General features: G+C 39.7%; 1 protein-coding gene across 1 annotated transcript in view; it reads right to left on the bottom strand.

The window, feature by feature from the left end:
- The window catches only part of SHISA6 (shisa family member 6), a 335906-nt gene extending 329180 nt beyond the window's left edge, over positions 1 to 6726 (bottom strand). The window contains exon 1 of the mRNA XM_032208530.1: positions 6044 to 6726. Within this exon, the coding sequence (XP_032064421.1) occupies positions 6044 to 6726 (683 nt within the window). The remainder of the gene's footprint in view (positions 1 to 6043) is intronic.
- Positions 6727 to 22123: the final 15397 nt, after the last annotated feature.

The following is a 22123-nucleotide window of genomic DNA, read 5'->3' as shown; positions in this document are numbered from 1 at the left end:
TTACTATACCCTCAATTCTGAAAATTCAGCTTATAGTTGCAAAAAGAGTACCTGGTCCCATAAATTAAGTTTAGCCTAATATAAGTGACCAGTATGTTTGGAGAAGAATGTATTTCCATTAGTCCCAATTTTTCCTCCCAGCTTGATCATCCCAAGACATAACTAGCCTGCACAGAACTGAAAGCTAAAAAGTATGGAAATCTCATCTCAGTCTTAAGAACATATGATCCTGACCATACATGAGTTCATTATTTTTAAAATAAATAAGAAATATATTCATATGCGAAAAGTAGGGTCCATGACTTCATAGAAACTATGAGCATTCTTTTGGCAGCTCCCAGAATGGGCTTTAAGAGATTTGAAGGGACAAAATAGATTCTTTAGAATTTGAAAAATTACCAGTTAGCAATATCCAAACTGTCCTTACAATCTTACTTTTTGCAACTCATGTTAACATATCTACTTAACTCAAGTCATAAGAACTTGTGCTTTTGAAGTATGGACCTTGATATGCTATACAAGTTTGAATATTTTTTTTGCTGGCAAAAGTTGAACACCCTGTGATATACCATGCATTCCCTTAGTAACGTAAATGGCTTTTAGTATTTAAATAGATGTACCAAAGTTGATGAAATGTAGGTTAAATGTCTCTGAACTATATAATCTTTTGTCATCTTCTGTACTGTAATAATTTTAAAAATCCACGCTTCCAAAGATCTAGAAACCAGCATGGCTGCATAAAGAACTCTCTGACAAATTGAAAGACAAAAAAAGTTAAGTATAAAAAGTGGAAAGAGGGGGACATAACAAAGGCAGAATATCAGCAAATAGCCTGAGCCTGTAAAGATGAAGTAAGGAAAGCTAAGGCTCACAATGAAGAAAAGCTTGCCACAAAAATAAAAAATAACCACAACAACAAAAAAAGCTTCGTCCAACATGCTAAAAACAAGAAAAGGGTTAGGGAAACAAATTGGTCCATTGCTAGGAGAAAGTGGCAAGAAAGTGACAAGCAACAGGGAGAAAGCAGAACTATTTAACTCATTTTTTGCATCTGTCTTTACACAAAGGGATAAAACAGTCCAACCTATCAAAAACAGCACTACAAAAATCAGATTAGGAACACAAATTGAAATAGGGAAGAAAATGGTAAGTGAGCACCTTCTACCCTAGACAAGTTCAAATCACCAGGACCAGACAGATTACATCCCAGGGTTCTGAAGAAACTGGCAGATGAGATCTCAGAACCATTGAACTATATCTTTCAGAGATCCTGGAGTGCCAGGGAACTGCCAGAGGACTGGAAAAGAGCTGATATGGTTCCCATCTTCAAAAAAGGAAAAAAAAAATATCCAGGAAACTCTATACCTATCAGCCTGACCACAATACCAGAAAAGATTCTGGTAAACATAATCAAGCAACGAATTAGCGAACACCTAGAAATAAACAAAGTAATAGCCAAAAGCCAACATGGGTTTGTCAAAAACAGATCATGCCAGACTAATCTTATTGCATTCTTTGACAAAGTGACAAAATTAGTGGACCAGAAGAATGCCATCTATATAGTTTACTTGGACTTTAGTAAGGCATTTGATAAGGTAGACCATAACCTACTACTAGATAAAGTAGAAGAATGTGGGTTGGACAGCATCACCACCAGATGGATTCGTAACTGGCTGACCAACCACACTCAACTTATAGTCCTCAATGGAACTGCATCTACATGGAGGGAAGTATGCAGTGGAGTACCCCAAGGCTCTGTTTTAGGTCCAATACTCTTCAACATCTTCATCAATGATTTGGATGAGGCAATAAATGGGGAACTCATTAATTTTACAGATGACACCAAGCTGGCATGAATAGCCAACACTCCAGAAGACAGGCTTAAGATACAGAAAGATCTTGACAAATGTGAACATTGGGCACTATCTAATAGAATGAAATCCAATGGTTAAAAGGGTAAGGTTCTACATTTAGGCAACAAAAACAAAATGCACAGGTACAGTATAGGTGGTACCTTGCTCAATAGTAGTAACTGTGAGAGGGATCTTGAAGTCCTAGTGGACAACCATTTAAATATTAGCCAGCAGTGTGCAACAGCTGCCAAAAAAGCCAACACAGTTCTAGACTACATAAACAGAGGGATAGAATCAAGATCACATGAAGTGTTAATACCACTTTATAATGTCTTGGTAAGGCCATACTTGGAATACTGCATTCAGTTTTGGTCACCACGATGTAGAAAAGATGTGGAAACTCTAGAAAGAGTGTAGAGAAGAGCAACAAAGATGATTCAGGGACTGAAGACTAAAACATGAAGAATGGTTGCAGGAACTGGGTATGTCTAGTTTAATGAAAAGAAGGGCTAGGGGAGACATGATAGCAGTGTTCCAATATCTCAGGGGTTGCCACAAAGAAGAGGGAGTCAAACTATTCTTCAAGGCACCTGAGGGTAGAACAAGAAGCAATGGGTGGAAACTAATCAAGGAGAGAAGCAACTTAGAACTGAGGAGAAATTTCCTGACAGTTAAAACAATTAATCAGTGGAACAGCTTGCCTCCAGAAGTTGTGAATGCCCCAACACTGGAAGTCTTTAAGAAGATGTTGGATAGCCATTTGTCAGACTAGAAGACCTCCAAGGTCCCTTCCAACTCTGCTATTGTTTTGTATTGCACATTGTATCTATTTTTTTTTCAAAAACACAATTGTTATTCATTTCTTTAGATCCTTGATCTCCATACAAGTCATTTATTTCAGTGTTTAAAAACATATTTTAAAAGTGAAAAGAACATCTAAGAATAGAAATGACAAGAGGGAGTTTAGACAGGGCTGATAAGGCTTCATGTGATTTTGATGAGAGATTTTGTAATGCCACTGCTACTGGCATCATAAAAAATATGGGAAAGAGGAGCACACATATATTTCCAGATTCACCAAGAATGCCTGAGATGCGCTGACCTTAGCAAAAGCATTAATGAAAGAAAAAAGAGGTGTTTAAGTCCCATAAGACAATATTCCCAATTCTTCCTCATATTTACTGAACTTAATGCAATAATATTTCATACTATTCAGTAATATTTCATAGTATTGCTGACAGAAGTTTTAAATATTATTACTATGCGCATGTATGTATATGGGACGTGTGGGTCTCTGTGTGTATTTGTGTGTATGCAAGCATGCCAGTGTGCATAAGGTACTGACTAAGAGCCAAGTGCATTCAAATTAAATTTCAGTTTTAGCATAACCCTTCACATGCAAAGCTTAAGATGTCAGAAAAATGTGATTCAGTGTGCATACGAGCTGATGAGTTGCCTTCATTGTATATAATATAGTAGTGAGTAAATGAGAAAAATAAAATGAGATAATATTTTCAAGTTTTCCAGATTGGCTTGTGTGGCAGCGGGTGGTGTAGGGAATAGATGTGATAAATTTGGGCTTTTTTGTAGTTTTGCTTGGGATTTTACTGAGTAGAATGCTGATACTGTATTCTATGCACTGAGTAAAATACACTTGCTTTTCATTTAATAAGCTGGTGTCAAGTCTTTCAGCATACACAATATTTAATTGATGATTTAAATGAAAGATAATCATGCAAAGGCAGCTGCTCCTCTCTGTCATGATTGCTTCTATTACATATTTTCAAAAAATTGCTCACTACAAATTAGCTTACTTACACTTGAGTGACACATACACCCCAAATCCTACATTTGAAAGCCCCATCTCAACAATTCATGTCAGATGCAAAGGTACTTGTCATTCACAGGGGTAAAATGAAGGGTATCTGACTTTTCCCAGTTAAAACGTATTTCTTCTATGCAACATTTGCACAGAGAGTGAGTAGTTTTCTTTTGTTATTATACTTAAAGACCAAAAAAGTACCAAAGACCACCTTAATCATTCAAATGTTAACTTAGAATGCCTCAATGAGCTTAAAATAGAAATATGCAGGACTTCCTAGTAGTTCTAACTACTGAAGAAATTTTTAAAGACATGGGTCTCCTCTCCAGAAGAAGCTGGCTTAGAAAAAGAGATTAATCCTTTTAGAAGTGCAAGGAGGAAATGTTCCACTTTCTATAGCACTTAGAGTAAACAAAAACTAGCAGGACAAAGAGTGCAGGAGAAAATCAGGCACCACAGGAAGTGTGAAAGTTCCAGGCAGAAGTCAGGAATGGGGGGAAAGTTAATGTGCAATTGTACAAGCATGCTTTTAGTTGGTTCAGTGGAGGAGGATGCAAAATTACCAGGAGTTAAAGAGGAGAAAAGAGAATCTTAAGTAGGGATTTAAAAATATAGGGAAAGTGTTATAACCTTGGGAAAAATAGCCGGAACTTGTAGAAAATAGTCCAGAGTGTTTTTGTGCAGTTTCATCAATTGGGAAAGGGGGTTAAAAACTGTTGAGTGTTTAACAGGAAGATGTGATAGGTACAAATTTTAAAAGAGGGAAAATGGGAAAACCCTGTGTAAGATTTGTAGCTGTATAAAAAGGTGTCTGATGAACACCAAAGAGAGCAGTCTGGACTGTTTTGAAAGCTACAAAACAACACAGAATGTAATTCTCGCGGTTTTAGAAAGAATGGTACAAAGATGTATTGCAATGAAGAATGAGACATTTCCCCCATTTCTTTGAGGGAAAGAAAGCTTTGAAAGGTTTATATAAAAGTGAACAACTCTTTCTCTATTTTAAGCATGGTTGGTGTTATGTAATTCTGTGCTTTGTTGTTAGGGTAAAATAAATTAATGTTAGTGCCTAAAGGTAAATACAGATTTCAAGGTTGTATGAAAATAGAAATAGAATAAAGATTAACATTTGTTAAAAGTTGTCAATTTCAGACCTCACCTAAGAGATTTGTAGCTAAAATATTTTAAAAGCTTAATTTTTAAGAAATCATAGGATAATATTTTTTTCAAAGCCTATGGAGTAAGGTCTTCAAATTTATTGGATGGTTGTGATGATTGGGCTATTAAATAATTTTAGTTATTAATACAGAACTCAGCCACCTACACCTTCTATTTAGAGGGTGTTCTTCAAACTGTAGCAGGTTTTAGATAGTTGAGTTTCTGATACAAGTCACTCTTTCCTCTTCAGCCTCCCTGATTCAAAAGAAACGTTGAGTAAAAATTTACCATAACCTGAATCTTTATTCAACTTTATGATATATAATAATTTATCTCACTGTAACAATTGTCTATATATGGAAGTTGTGGGTTTTCCATCTTTGGCAGTGTTTAGAAGAGGCTGAATTCAAAGAGGGCCCCTCTCAAAGAGGCTTTTGGGATGTTCTTGCACATTGCAAGTAGTCATATTAGGATGATCTTCATGGTCTCTTTCAACTCTACAATTCTATGAACTTATGAAAAATAGGAGGATTAGTATCATATCTATTGCTAATAATATCACCTTTTTCAGAGAGAGATATTAAAATGTACTTTTCTCAATTGTTCCTATTAATAAAAAGAGAAGGAGTAGAACAGTATGGTGTAAAATTGCTATCCCTAACCCGATACCTTCTAAATATGTTGAACAAAATCTCCCATCATTGAAACCAACATGTTATATTGGGTAAGGATGATGGGAGTTTTAGTCCAAAATTTCTGGAAGATGCTAAGCTGGGCAAGGCTGGTACACGAGAATTACCATGCCAATTCTGAACAAAAGAAATGAGAATCTCCATGATACCAGGAGGTGAGACAACTTGTATGAGGTTTTGCACATTTGTTTCTCTAGGGAAACAAGGATCCATGAAGTACAGCAAGTGACAATGTCTCAAGTATCTTAAAGAAAACTCCTTTCATTTCCCACAGGAGAACAAATTGCACAGAGGAACTAGAAACTCAATCATCCCATTTATAAGACAGTAAAGTGGGGTTTACTGTCATAAGCCAACCTGGGAAAAGCAGCGGTGTTTCTGTGAGGCAGGGGATTTCTCCCCAAGTCACAGGATGATAGTATTTGGATTGAGAATGTTTCACTCCTATCAGTACACACTCATTGCTCAAGGTTGTGGAAAGTGGAAAAAAGGTACTGGGGTCCACACTCTGTTCTCACCTGTGGATGTTCATTTCCTGTGGTGGTTGTCGTGCTTTGTCGTATGCCACCTTAGCAAAAATGCCAGCAATGACAACAAAGGCAATGGCCCCACATGAAATGTAGACGGTGGCATTTGTGTTGTCCTCATTAGGGTCATACCCATTGGTATCTCCAGGTCCATTATTATTGGTGGCAGGGGTCATAGGATATGTGCTAGGATGGGGGTCCTGATTTCGGCACTTTTCCTGATTGAGCTTCTTAGAGCGCTTGTTGCAGCAGAAGCGGAAAGAGCAGGTGCCACAACAGTAGCGAAAATCCTGCTGAGTATTGTTGCACTCAAACTCTTTGTCCCACTGCCCACTCACATCATAGTAACCCATGCATGTCTCATACGCTGGGCTGGAAATGCCTGCACTGCTGCTGCTGCTGCTGCTGCTGCTGGAGGGCACTTTTGCTGGCCCTACACCAGGACTGCGTCCATGGCTTCCTCCGCCACCAGCTTGCACAGAAGAAGGGGCCGTGCTGGTTAGGGACTGGTTCAGTTGCTCCTTGGCTGGCTTGTAAGGTCTCCGGGAGGCTCCTGCCCCCTGTGTCCGGTTGCCCTTGGGCGTCCGTGGGGGCCCAGCTGCCTGGGTGGTCAGAAGTAGTGTCAGGACATACAAAACAAATGGTAGAAGCAAGAGGAGATGCCTCCACCCCATGGTGAGTTGAAAGAGCAGAATAGAGGAGGTGGGGGGGGCTCTGCCCAGCCCAGTCCAATCAAGAACCTCGGTCCTGCCACTCCATGGAACTGAAGAGGAACAATTTGGCACTTCACTTCATCCTGATAAGAAACAAGAGGCACTACTCGGCTGCTTCAGGGCAAAGATGGGCTCTTCTCCGAGTCCCAACCTCCTTGTCACAGCTCCTCCAGTGATGGGCTACAGGAGAGAAGGAAACATCAGAGGCTACCTGCCCAGGCAAAAATGAATCGGGAGAAAGAAGCTGGGACAGTGCTAAGGGATCCCGGAGTTGCCCCCAAGGGGGCCTACTATGACTCCGAATTGAGGAGGGAGGGAAGAGGCAGAACTGTCCAGAAGAAGCGCAGAAGGTCTCTTTGGGGCAGGGACCAAAAAAAAAAAAAAGAATCCTCCCACCCAGACCGGGATCCATGGGGAGAAGAGGGGGCGGGAAATGGCTGCTACGCCGTCGGGACTTAGCGCCAGCCGAACGAAGCTGTTCGGATACCAATTCGGGGTGGGAATTCCCTCGCTACCATCCCCGGCGAGACGGAGCACCACGGACAGCAGCCATGCTCGAGCAGAACCTGGCTGCTAGCAAGGACTGCAGTACCCCCCGTCTTCCCTTTCTCTCGCTCTCTCTTTCTCGCCCAATGCCCTTGTCCCCAAGTCGGCATGCATTCGTTCCTTTACTTACCATGCCGGGGCGGAGCGGGAGCACTGCGGAGGCGCCGCGCTGGGCATCCGTGTCGCCGCGCACTGGCCGGAGCTCCCTGCGCCGCCGCTGTTGCACGCCCGGGCTGGAGAGGAGCTGCTGCTGTTGAACGGGCGGGGACAGCTAGAGGCTTCAAGAGGAGTGGCCACCGCCTCCCTCGGCCCGCCCAGTCCCGGTCCCTTGCGAAGAAATCGCAACCCGTGCAGCCAGAGGCCGGAGAAAGGCAGTGGGTTCGGGGTAGGATGGGGTGGGATGTGAGAGGGAGCCTGATCTTGACCACTTAAGCCCAGTCCAGGCCCAAAGACCCCAGTCCCGCTCCGATCCTACACACAGAGCCACGCTTTTCGGGATGCACGGCTGCGCTGAGGGCTCTCCTCCGTCTCGCCTGAGGGCGACAAGAAGCCTTGCTCAGAGGCGGGAATGGGACCGGCGTAACCGCCTCCAAGCTGAGCCGGCAGACTTCTTTCTTCCCAGAGTGTGAAACGGGGGGGGGGGTGTTTTGTCACACGTGAAAGAGGAAGGCGTTTGGCATGAAGTTGCGGACTGAACTCGAGGCGCCCAGAAAGTGCTCCCGCGAGCAACTGTGGCGTGGAAGTTTGACTGCGCCAATAAGGCTCTATCTTAGAGATAGCGGCGGTCTTTACATGCCATCATGGGGGGGGGGAGGGAATGTGGGGAGGGGAGATCATTCCTTGGCGTGTCAGGTCGATGGCGAATTCAGGTACTGCCTTTTCGCCAATAACAGATTTTAGTCTTCACTTCATCTTAAATCGAATACTGGAGAAAAGGAGGGAAAACCTCCCATTTCCCCCCCTGTCGAAAGATCTCCAAACGTTGCGTGTGCTTTCATTGAAATGAAGTGACAGGCAACCTGCACCACCAAAAGATCTGACGAGATCTGAGTAATACAGGAGAAACCAGGGTACCGTTTTCTGGGTTTGCCCACTCCTGGCACAATTCCAGGCGAATGGAAATAGCAGATGCGAAAAGGATTGCAGTAGAATTGTGATGGCAGAATTTGGACTGTTTGTTAAATCTCTGGGGGTTCTCCTATTTCCGAATGTGTCATGTGTTTGGAAGAATTTGTCAGTGTACTGAAGGAACAAATACTTGCTAAATTCCAGGAACCTCTAAGTGCATGAGCATTAATTAAAAAATAATAATGATAACTCTCCAACTGCTTTTGGAATTGGCGCACAATGCAGAATTCCAACCCCTTAGCCTCTTTCTTTATTGTGATTGATTGTACTTTGGTTATTTTAAAAAAATAATATTTTTAAACGATGCTGCTGCAGATAGTTTAATTATCAGTAAAGCAAAATTGAAGAGGCAAACTATAAGTATGGGCACAAAGTTAAAAGATGGTGTCACCTTTCTTTAACAGTCACTTCTTATCATCTTTAGTTCAAATGGTGCTGGTGATGAATAGTTGGGGTGCATGTGTAGGGGGAAGATTTATAATTGTATTTCCACAATTTCCTTTTTAGGTAAGTTAGGTTTGGATTTATTTATTTATTTATTTATTTTTCTGCCCATCTCCCCAATTAGACACTCCCCAATAAGGTTGAAAGAGTCGTTGGTTTTATTACCCAGTAAGCTTCATACTTGAGTGAGGATTTGACTTTTGGGTGCCCTTGATTCAAGTCCAGCAACTTGCTTAACTCTTAATCAATACACCCATCGCTCAACACATCACCTGAAAATCTTCACATATAAAAATGTGTTTAATCTAATATGGCTGTCTAGGCGTAATAATTCCTAGGCAGGGATTAGATGCCTCAGGAGCTGTCACAAAGAAGAAACTTAGTTATCTTCTGCCCCGGGACTCTATGGAACGGCTGACTTCAGCTGAATAGATTTTGATTCAACATTAGGGAAAAAAGTTCTTCACAATGAGCAGTTTGTCCTATAAAACAAATCCTTTAAGAAATGGTGGGTTCTCCCTTTCTTGAGCTCTTCAAGACCATTTCTAGAATCTGTTTAATGAGATGACTGAGAACACTATAATTCTAGATTTTCTGTATTAAAAATGGGGTTGCACTCAGTGTTCTGCCAGGCCTCCTTCAACACTAGATTTCTCTTAAGGGCTCTATAATTTAAATGGGCTGGCTGGGCCGAGTAGAAGAAAAGTATTGAATACTTTATTTATAATTACATTATGGGCATGGGGGTTGTATTTGGATTATATTGGAGGTGTCCCCCCCCCCTTAAAGTTCCTTGAAGGTCTCAAAACATGTGGATTGATTCATACATATTATTTTTTAGAGAAACCAGTGACTTACTGACAGAAGTCTTCCAAAGTTTAGCTGCAAATGATTTCTTGTAGACTCTCTAGTAATGAATCTGACATACAAAACGATTGAAAAAAGAAATATCTTGGCACTACAAGGATAGTGAAGTGCAATTTGAAACTATGCCTTTAAATATAGGCCTATGATAGGGAAATATTTTAATACCCATAATTTCAGCTGCCATCTTAGTTAATTTACTAGGTTTTCTGTTATTTATACTGATTCATCACTAAGCGAGCATTATATCAAGGATTCAAATTGAACTAGATCACAAGCTCAAAAGTAGATTCAGGCAGTTCTACTTCCACCTTCCCACTCTCTCACACACACACCTAGAGGCAGTTCCTTATCCAGAACAGTCCTATGGCCTTTTATTCTGAAATGGACTCAATGTCGCTTCTCATGTTCTCCTTAATGAGTTTGCTTAAGATTTAAACATAGTAATTCTACCCAGAAATAAGTTTGTTCAAGTGTAATTAAACTTACAACTCAAAAAAGATGGTTTCACTTGAATGGAAACTGAACCATGAACACAGAAAGAAGTAGCTGGTTCTAAGAGCTAGTTAAAAATTAATGTTAAACAAACTTCAGCAAACCTAGAGCAGGGCTGAAATTCAGCAGGTTATGACAGGTTCTGGAGACAGGTTCCGGTAGTGGAAATTTTGAGTAATTCAGCCCCAGAGTGGAGTGGGAATGGAGATTTTGCAGTATCCTTCCCCTGCTACACCCACCAAGCCACACCAGAACCAGTGGTTAAAAGAAAATGAATTTCACCACTGACCCAGAGGTCCAGGCAGGAGCTATATTTTCCAAGAACTTAAAACAAAAAAATGAAATGTAAAATGCTTCTATGAGATGGGGATGAGGGAAAAGCAAATCTAATGAAATTCTGGTCAGATAATGTACATATGCTTGAGATTTCTGTCATGTTTCAGATGATCAAAGCATGGTGATCTGGATCTGGATTTTTAAAAATCAATCATCTTCAACAACAATAAGGTTAGTGGTGTCTTTTTAGCAGTTGCCAATGGGATGGTCCTTTTCAATGCTGACATTGAGATCTGAGAAAGAAGTTACAGTATATTCTAAGGAGGAACATAAGAATCTTAACCAATATGAAGAATTGGGAAGGTGCTTGCAAACGACCATGGATTGTTTGAAGCTCCCTTAATTCCTCTGACTACTCAGAAATTTAAAGTGACTCTAAGAGTATTTACAGGAGAATTTCAAAGAGATAAAAGCAATCTATCTCTGATATTTCTCTTTAAATTCTTTTTCTCTAAATTCTTTTAGTGTTGCCCCAGTTATTTAATCAAATTTTAGGTTTGATTTGCTGACACTTGTCAAAATGCCACAGATATTATTTATTTGGAATATTTCTATCCCACTTTTTGTCCTTTATTAGAAACCCTTGAGGCTAAGAAAATGATTAGCTCATAATCATTGAGTGAGCTCCATGTTTGAATGGAATTTGAACCTGCCCAATGTACAATCCAAGTCCAACACTTAAATAGTACATCACTACTGGGTGTCAATATAACAGTATGGTATTATTCCTTGTGTATGCTAGAGGATGATCTTGAAACAAATGGTGACTTAACTCCCCTTTTTTTGCTACTATGGATTGGATAATCACAACTCATTGAAATACATACCGTATATACTCGAGTATAGGCCGACCCGAATATAAGCCGAGGCACCTAATTTCACCACAAAAACTGGAAAAGTTATTGACTCGAGTATAAGCCTAGGGTGGGAAATGCAGCAGCTACCGATAAATTTCAAAAATAAAAATAGATACCAATAATGCCATTGCCCATTGAATAACATATACAGCCTGCCTGTGCCCATTAAATATACAGTAGCCATTGTAAAAATTTGCTCTGCATAACAAATTATTATCACAATACCGGTGTATTCAATGAAATACTTCACTCACCTCATGATGCTGATGTCCCGCTGTGATGATGATGTCCCGCCTCCTATGACACACGGCACAGTGATTCCTATCATTGGATCACTGTACCAGAGGAGGTGGGACATCGCTATGTGGCTGCTTGCCATAACAAGGAGGAGGTGGGACATCATTGCAGAGCGGCAGGAGGGGGAGGAAGGGGAATCGTAAGATAGCCCTGCATTACATTAGAACGTGAGGAGGGGGGATGGTGCGGTGCACGCTGCGCGGCAAACTGACACAGAGGGAGGGGAAACTCAGGGGCGCTGGGCCATTCACGAGCGTCACCCAGCGGCATGGCCCCGCCCCTTTTTCTCCTCCATTTCGGGCAAATTTTTCACTGACTCGAGTATAAGCCGAGGCGGCTTTTTTCAGCTCAAAAAGTGGGCTGAAAAACTAGGCTTATACTTGAGTATATACAGTACATGCACACAGAGTGATGGTACTATTCCATATCATAGTTGGCAGCAACTCAGCCCCTAAATACCATGACCCAATGAAAGGAAATATTTATAATTTACAGAATATGTGGGTTATACTTGGAATTTCTATGAATTCAGCATTCAAAATTGCCACTGGTAAATCTCTGATGAAAATATGTACAAAGAAAGCAAAATCAGGTTGTAGATGAAAAATATGCATGCACACAGACATTTGCTGTGAGTGATAAGGAGCATGTGGGTGCGAGACAAATAAATGGTACTAATACAGTAACTTTATGGAATCACAGTGTTTTGCAGTTAAAAAGGATTGGCTATGTGGAAAGTTGTGGCTTCCTGTAAGTGTTAAAAATCAACTGGCAATATAATGTCTGATAGCAGGGTATCACCTGTAATTCCTGTAAAGGTAAAGGTAAAGATTCCCCTCGCACATATGTGCTAGTTGTTCCTGACTCTAGGGGGTGATGCTCACCTCCGTTACAAAGCTGAAGGGCCAGCGCTATCCGACGTCTTCATGGTCATGTGGTCGACATGACTAAATTCCGAAGGTGCATGGAATGCTGTTACCTTCCCACCAAAGGTGGTTCCTATTTTTCTACTTGCATTTTTACTTGCTTTTCAACTGCTAGGTGGGCAGAAGCTGGAACAAGTAACGGGAGCTCACTCCATTACGGGGCACTAGGGATTCGAACTGCTGACCTGTCAACCTTTCTGATCAACAAGCTCAGCATCTTAGCCACTGAGCCACCATGTGTAATTCCTGTAGATCACTGCAAAGCAAGAGGTATTATTTAGGGGTGGGGAGAGCAGCAAGTGACAACCATGATCCCCTATTTGGCTGGGTCATCTCTGATTTTGTACTACCAGTGATAATTGTTTACACTAGAGGAATAGCACTGACAGCAATGACATGTGAACCTAGTCAGTGTATAACACCAAGAGTGCTTTTTGCAGTGAGAGTTTTCCCTCACTGAGAAAGAAACAGGTCAAATGTTGAACCAGTGGGGTCAACCTCATTCCTTCCATACTTGTGTAAGAAAAATTGAGGGGCAGGAAAAAATGGAGTAACACCTAAGTAGGCTCCAACTGGTAGAGTTATGCTGTATCCATCAACTTCATGTGAACTCACTTTTCCTCTTGAAGTGCAGGTTGAACAACAATCAATGCAAACCTTTCCCTTGTACTATAGGAGTGCCAGCACTATGAATTTTTCGTTGGTTCTCTTGACTGCCACCTTTCTGCCTTGAGGGGAAATGATGAGATGCAGGCCAAATATAGGAAAGGATTGACGGAGAACTGTAAATTGCTTTGGCAAGTGGGATTGGGTCTTTGGGCCAAATTTTCTTCTCCCTGTTTTTTAGTGAGAACTGTCAGTGATAAAGAAAGAGGGCATCAGTGATTTCATAAGACTGTTGCCCATTGCTTTGACAAAAATTGCAATGGGTTGCACGTCAGAGTTTGGTAAGATAGTGACTGGCTCTATTTTTACTGGGAAGCTTTGAAGCTCCGTGTTCCGATATCAGCTTTTATATCTCTCATTGTGGCTCAGGTGCAGAATTACTACTTTACATATTTTAGCAAACAGTAAATGTTCAGATTTTTTTAAATCTAATAACTGCAAGTGAACAAACAAAATGCTAATCTCAGGGCCCTTGGGAAGTCTTTATTAAAAAGTTTCTCTAAGGAAACATAGATGTTAGAATTCTTATAAAAGTCATTTTCGATTTGTTTATTTATTTGTAATAATATAACCCTGTTTTGCTTCAAATGACTCATGATGTTTTTGAAGCTAAATTTCCTAAACTTCATAGCAGAACTACATTATGCTTTTAAAACGTGTCGAATCAAATACTTTTCTGATTAAATATTATTGATACCACTTAAATGAACAATACATAATTTTACTGAGGGGTGGGATAATGACAGCATAATTCATATCTCTCTCCAGACATAGTTGGCTCATACTAACCACACCTTCTCCAATTTAAAATGTGCCAATGCTTCAAACTACAAGTCCTGTTCTCTGCAGTCTGAATTACTATTGTGGTTAGAGATAAGGAGCCCAATAAATTTGAAGGTTTTTAGATTTGGAAAAAACTGCACAATAATAGATATTAAAGTCTCCACACAGATTTTGCTTAAGATTTGCTGTTTGCAAATGCCTTATGGAACAGCCTTTTTCCTGCGATCCTGCGAGCCTTGACAAGGCTTTGAAGATCAGATCATCATTTGGGCTGAATGATTAAGTAAGTTCTCCTGTTGGTTCTTCTGGGGTGGTTTTGGCTTTTCAAAATGCTGTCATTTTTTTTAAAATCCCTATATGCTGCCCAAGGTTTGTATCAGTGAGATGGACAGTCATATAAATTAAAATCAAAAGATATTTGTGAATTAATATTTTGTGGGACGTTAACTCAAGTCTTTCCTATGATATGATGTAATTTGAACTCAGGAAAGTAGATGGATCCTGTAAATCTTGCTTAGGTGAACCCTGGATAGGCGTTCAGTGCAAAAGCAGATTAATAGTCTTACATTAGGCATTCATGAATGAGGACACAAAGGATACAAAATAGTTGTACCAGTTTCTATCCAGCTCCATAAGATGCTTGATTAGAATAATTTTCCTATTTTCCCCTTTTCCTCAAACAACATTGCAAGTCATTGGTAAGGATCAGATTTGTGCTTAGAATGTCAGCTTTCCATGCCAATACTCTTGTTCTGCTAATGGAGCAAGATGAAATCTGGGAAGAGAGAGGGAGGCTGGCTTAATCCAATTCACGCACAAGTCTTGATATCCCCTCAATTAGATGTCAAGGTCCTCTTCGAACAGAATGAATGAACATCCATGCCAACTGAAAATATTTTTGTTATTGAATTTTTGATGCTTGTATTTTGGGAAATATTTTTTAAAAATAATTTGTAAAACAATAGCATTGGTGCAATTTGAATTGAATTCACTGGATGGCATCTAATAATGGGCTTTATGTAGTTTTTAAAAATGCAACTTAAACCTTTTAGCAACTGCCTCATTTAGTGACCGTTATGATGTTTGCACTTTGCAGCTATGATGGTGAAGGAAAAAATAACTTTGCAACCAATCCTCACTTACACTCTTTGCAGGTCTGTTAAGGAAAGGAAAGCTGAAGATGATAAGCACAGATGCAATTTCACTTAGCAACTTCTTCGCTTAAAATCCAAGTTGCTAGTCCCAGTTGGAGTCAGTAAACAAGGACTGGGTGAGACACCAGCAGGAGAACCAAGTTCTTTCTCTGTTTACACTGATTTAGTAAATACAAATCTAGTGCTCTTCCAAAAGAGTGCTTTCCCAAGGTGTGTTTTTTTAATCTAGGTTTTTTTTAAAACAGCACTAACCCATGTATTTAAGAAGCCTGTGTATTGTCTGACTAGCACTTTCTGAATAAATGTTATAGCTGAATAGTTTTTTTTTTCCTCCTAAAGAAAAATACGCTGGATCAAGGAAGAGAGAGTAGGAACAGCCTTCTCTTATTTTGTCTTCCAAGAATACACAAAATGTTTTCAGTCTCCTAGCCATTCTCCACAATACACACATATTCAATTAATGTAGCTCCTTTTTATTATATGTAATTTTAATTTATACTTCACTTTCTCCATAAACACACTGAATTTTTAACTGTGCTTTCTTTGTTTTGTGTCTTCTGATAGGAACATATTTGCTGCTCTCTGAGGTTGAAATCCTGCAAGTAAAACAAACTCAAATAGAGTCTTCTGAAAGGCTGGCTTTTACCTTCTCTCAATCTGAGAAGATAATTACTACTGCATTAGAAGCTTTGACGTAACACTGAAGCTGCTTTCAACATCTGTGCTAGCTAGACAGGTACAAATTAATGCAATGAATTCGATTATCACAACGATAAACAAACGCCACTGTGAAATAGATTCACATTTCTTTCCAGTCCTTCAAGTATGTATCATCTGAGAATGAGGGCTTGTGCCTGCACAGTTCCATCCAGTTAAAGCGATAGTGTGCCTTAATGTGTGTCAATTGTTGATGCTAATGGTAAATTGGGCATTAGTCTCCACTCATGTAATAATAACACCTTTGCTCTTAGAAGTAAGAATTCAGCCTGTGAAATCACTGATGGCCACCCTAAAAGCAAGCGTATATGTGGCTTTTGTCCTACTTTTTCATAATCCGAGCACATGTGTTAATGGACTGATGCTTCTGCACTATATAAATCTGATTTTCTGTGCAATAACACGGTATCTTTAGCTTCCAGGGCATTTCCTTATTTGCACCTAAGCATGAGACAGACATAGCTTGGTGACGTCTTTTTTTCTGTTATGTCTTCATAGTGTTTAGTTTAGTTTATCTTTAGTTTCACATTTCATCTTCAACTGTACTATATTAAGTACCAATAGCAATAGCACTTAGACTTATGTACCTCTTCACAGTGCTTTATAGCCTCCTCTAAGCGGTTTACAGAGTATAGTGTCTTCTCTCCTTAAGTTAACAACATCCCCAAAATTATAAGATGTGTAAAATCTGTCATGCGTCATCATTCATTATCTAGGTCTATCCAAGGCAAAGTCAAATGACCAGAAGCAGACTGGGTTGGAGTGCTAATTGTTGGGTGTTGCAGGGTGATGTGGGCATTTGTTGCCCAGAGTCAGTTGGTAGTGAGATAGGCAGTATATCGATGATTAAATAAGTAAAAGTGTGCCCCCTCTCTAGTCCTTGGTCCACCTCATCTGCTGACCTTGTACTGTTGTTTTTCTTAAATAGGCTGGACACAGCAGCACAGTAGCAGGGGGCCTTCGCATTGTACAAGAGCAGTCAAGCTGTATTTTGTTTTAGCAGATTTAACTATGATTTTACTGGTTCAGATGAAATAGCAAAATGGCTAAATGGTTTAGCCAGCCATTCCCTTCCAGTTCCATCCAAAGCACACCTGGTTGCCTTCTAAACAAAGCTTTACAAAAATCTGGAAACCAGTGTGTTGTATTTGGAAAGGAAAAATATCTAAAAATATATACTACTAAAATTTCTTGTCTGTAAACTTTTAACAGGGCAAAACAGTGCGTCATATGGCAAAATACTTTCAACTGAGGTTCCTCCAGTGGGCTAACTTACAGGCTGCATCCAGACTGGGATCTACGGCTCCTGTGGAATCGAAATTTTGCAAAATTTTATAAAACATTATATAACAAAAGGATGATCATAAAGTATTTTATGATATAATACAAAATGTCATAAACCATCTCCTGTGGGTCAACTGATAGTTGGCTGTGCTGTACAGTTTAACATGGGCTGCTTTCAAGGCAGATATATCTATCAATATCTCTCTGAATTTTTTAAAAGTATGTTAGAAGATCTGCCATTGTTGAAGGCATTGAGGAATCTGTGAAGGAAATATCACTGAAATGATGACCCAAAGAGTTATGGCCTGGTCCTAAATAAAAGTGTTGCTTATGATTGTAGTCTCTCATATCTATTTTTTTTTTAGTTTGTTCATTCTGGTTATGATAGAATGGAGAGTAAGAGAGGGACACAGGATCAGTCAGTCATACACTAAGACCAAATCCATTCCTGATGAAGTGGCATGACTGGCAAATGTTCTTCCCACCAGATGATGACATGCTGAAGAGCATGGATAATAAAGCCAGGAGACTCAACCAGTTACTTTGCTGATTACTCAGAAACAAGACAGTACCATACAGCAGTGATTTGGAACAGATGCAATAGAGCAGAATAGGAATTGGCTATGCGGGCTATACATTTCATGCTAGAATCATTTCCTGGTAACCTGAAACTGGATGGATAGCATTTTAACTCAGCACTGAAAAAGACCTGTAAATAACTATATTTATTCATATGGTTGTAGGAGTAAAAGCAATTGAAGGCCATTCCACTGGAAAATAATTGTTATTGCTACTCAATGAACAGACTGAATGGACTGAGTTCAGAACTTGTCAAAGCAAAAGAATGGAACTTGAAAATCCAAAGCAATGAAATGGTACACCAATATATGCTTTTTTATTTTGTGCCTGTGATCCATTATTTCAATATAATAAGAATCAGTGTGTGTGTGTGTGTGTGTGTGTGTGTGTGTGTGCGTGCAGCAAATACATACATTGTTTGGAAACTTCCTTTGTATAATTAACCCACTTTGAATATCATGTAAAACAAAAACCATCAGACGACTTTACCTGTTAGAAATATCGCCTTTGCTATTTCTCTCTTTTTTAATTAAACATTCTAGGGAAAATACAGAAGAATAAATACAAAAAGACTAAAAAAGTAAACAGAAAATAAACAAGGGATTTAATATTGGTTAAGATATTATAATTTTCCAGTATACAATTAATTAATTATGAATTATTGCATACTGTGTGAAAGGCAGTTTAGTATAGTAGTTAAACCCGCTAGACTAGAAACTGGAAGATTGTGAACTCTCATCTTGCCTTAGTCCTGAAGCCTGCTGGGTGACCTTGGGCCAGTCACTCTCTCTTTCATCCCTAGGAGGTATGTAATCGCAAACTGCTTTTGAAATCTTGCCAGGAAAACTGCAGAGCAATAGCAATAGCACTTCGACTTATATACCATTTTACAGTGCTTTACAGTCGTTCCTAAGTGGTTTACAGAGTCAGCATATTTCTCCTAACAATCTGGGTCCTCATTTTACTGACCTCAGAAGGATGGAGGCTGAGACAATAGCAATAGCAATAGCAGTTAGACTTATATACCGCTTCATAGGACTTTCAGCCCTCTCTAAGTGGTTTACAGAGTCAGCATATTGCCCCCAACAATCCGGGTCCTCATTTTACCCACCTCGGAAGGATGGAAGGCTGAGTCAACCCTGAGCCGGTGAGATTTGAACAGCCGAACTGCAGAACTGCAGTCAGCTGAAGTAGCCTGCAGTGCTGCATTTAACCACTGCACCATCTCGGCCAACCTTAAGCCAGTCAAGATCGAATTGTTGGTAGTCGGCAGAGTTAGCCTGCAATACTGCATTCTAATCCCTGAGCTACCACAGACCTTGAGCCCTGTTGCTACAAGCCAACATTAATTCCAAAGCACCCCCAAAAAAACATATAATACATCATTGTACTAAATTAAAAATGTTATAAGCAATAATAAATATAAAAAATGGTGATCAACATAGTATGAATCATGAATTAAAGCTACAATACAATGAGTCAAAAGAGAAAATCTGCTAAATTAATCATAAAAGATCTGGGACCCATGATTCTTGTGGAATTGAAATTTTGACAATGTTCAGACCAGCTTTATTTGCAAAGTTGTGACCATTGCAGCATCCCTGCAGTGATGTGATCACGACTTCCAATGCTCCCTGCAAGCTTCCCAAAAGCAAAATCAATGGGGAAGCCAGTAGGATGTCAGAAGTCACTCTCACTCGTACTATTTGCCTGCCTATTTGCTTTCCATTTATCTGTTTAGGTAGATAAACACTGGCTTATTATCATTTCTGACTAGAATTATTTTTGTATTTATGAAGTGTACTCTTATTTGATGATCACAGGACTGTGCATGGGGTTAAAAAAATACGGTGAATCTAAAATTTAATGTCTATTCTGGTCACATCAAACTACACTACCTTTTTCTCAAAAAATGACCCAATTGATCACAGCGTTATCTGATAATTAAATCTTGCAATCTAAATGAGTTATTAATTTCATAATGCACAAATGTTTTATTATTTTCCTTTTCATAAAAGTAAACTTTTAAGAACAGAGGAAGAGGGAAATCAGAACATTATTTTCCTGATCTTGTCCCAGAGATTTAATAAATTATTTGGTATAATGTGAACTTTTATTTATTTCTGTTTAATCAGCCCAACTATATTTTATAGATCATCTAGAACAGGGATGTCAAACTCAAGGCTAGATCCAGACTACAGGCTGCTTAGATCTGACCTGCAGGGCTGCCCTGGAAACAGTGAAGGGCCGGCCTGTGGTGCCTCTGCCAATGAAAATGAAGCTTGGCAGACATGGACCTCCAGAGCTCCATTTTCGGCTGCAATGGCCTCCTGCAACCCTCTGTCAGCAAAATGGAACTGGGGGGGGGCACATGGGGCCCTTCTAAACTCTGTTTTCACTGGTAGAGTGCTCAGGCGATCACAGGTGCCTCTGACATGAGTGATGTGGAGCTGGCCACATACCCTGGCCCCAAACCCCGCGTCCCCAAGGTCAAACACAACCCTGATGCAGCGCTCAATGAAATCAAGTTCTGCCCCTTGCCTAGAAGTAGCTGGGTGGTACAGAGATGCAACATATTCTGAGACCCACACTAAGCAACTATCAAGGTAACCCAGTTTAAAATTGATATCTTGTCTTTGCTAATTCAAAATGTTGTGTAATACAATTAAAAAGTCACTTGTGTAATACAGCCTGAAGCACCTATTGTCTAATCTAATGTCAGAATATTTTAGGGAAATTTTAAAACAGATTTTTGTGTGCCTGGAACTTGACATGAAACAGTTACAAAAGAAATATATTCCACTTGTAAGTTTGTTGAGCTTTTAATAATGTGGTTTGTTTAATGGTCAAGGATTTTAACTGCCAAGTTGTTGTTCCAGTGAGAAAGAAGAGTCAATTAAGCCATTTTAGATTGTCTTTCCTGACAAGCAATGGTATTTAAGAGAAACCCCAAGGCCTCCTGTCGTGTTTGATATTTAGCAGTTGGGCTTCAAGGACATTTCATATTTAGTAACAGATTTGCAACACAACTGTGTTTATTAGGCAATATCGCTAGCATGTCTGTTATTTGGTACATGGGTAACTGTTGCTAGAAATGTCAGTATTTGACAGCTTATGCCACCTGGTTAAAAACTACAAAGACACTGCTAATAAATGATATCTAAATAGGTTAAAAATCTGCAAAGCATACTATAGCATGCGACCTCTTCCACTGCAGTCAAGAAAAGAGTTCCATTGCTTAATGGATGATATATGCTTCACGGGGAAAAAGTGTTTCTCAGAACAATAGAAATAAAATGATCAGTGACATGGAAAAAAAATGATGGTTTTCATTTTCATGAAAGCCTGGCTAGCTTTGACCCATGATTCATTAATTTCCTTCTGTGGACAAAATAACAGACTATTATTTCTTTATTTCCACTTTTTATATATCTGTTGGGGGGGGGGAACCACATTTGTTTCTTCCCATAGTCCTGCAGCTGCTGCTCTGCTTGCTCAGCCCAAAGGCTTGAGTCCTGTAGTCTATTTGCCACCAGGAACAATAATAACCTAGGCTTGTTAACCTGGGTGACGATTGAGCCACTATGGGGGTTCTGTAAATTACGTCTCCACATATTCTTTAATGGAGAGACACACTGGCTCCTCTGATGACACTTGTCCAGTAAGGCACAGCTCTCATCTTCCTCAGAGCACATAAGCCCCACAACCACAGGAAGGTAGTGCCTCACTGGTTATGATTATTATTATTACATATAAAAAAGTGTAAATGTAAGCTAAAATAGGCAGTATACCTGATTATTCCTGTACTGCCACATTAAATTACTTTAATCAATTCTCTTCCCCAATTCCTCACTTTTTTTTAGTGTTCTCAGGTTTAAAAATTAATTCAATGGTAAATGAGAAGTAATGGGTACTCTCCAGATTTCTCTGTCTTTCCAATTCATGCATGAGAGAATCATCTATGTTGTCCAGTGCAGATGGTGGCCACAGCCAAAGTTTTCTGGGGTCTGCAAAATGGGTATTAAGCAAAGAAGTGAACTTACATATGTGCAGTAAACTAATTCAGTATACATACATCTCTGAAAGTCTTTCGCATTCTGATAGGAAATGTTTCAGTTCATCCAGGCTTTATTTTTTTTTAAAAAAATGTTTTATTTTTGTTTCTGCAACAAAAAGAAAACTGGGATCTCTGAGAGTTTGCATCCAAACACATCCAAACGTTTCTAGGGAAAGGTTATGTTAGAGACACAGATATAGTGGACAGTAGTGTAGGCAGGTGAGC

Source organism: Thamnophis elegans, chromosome 2 (genome assembly GCF_009769535.1).
Source record: "Thamnophis elegans isolate rThaEle1 chromosome 2, rThaEle1.pri, whole genome shotgun sequence".
NCBI classification, from domain to species: Eukaryota; Metazoa; Chordata; class Lepidosauria; order Squamata; family Colubridae; genus Thamnophis; species Thamnophis elegans.
The sequence above is the reverse complement of the archived record's forward strand: the minus strand, read 5'-3'. Positions and strand labels throughout refer to the sequence as shown.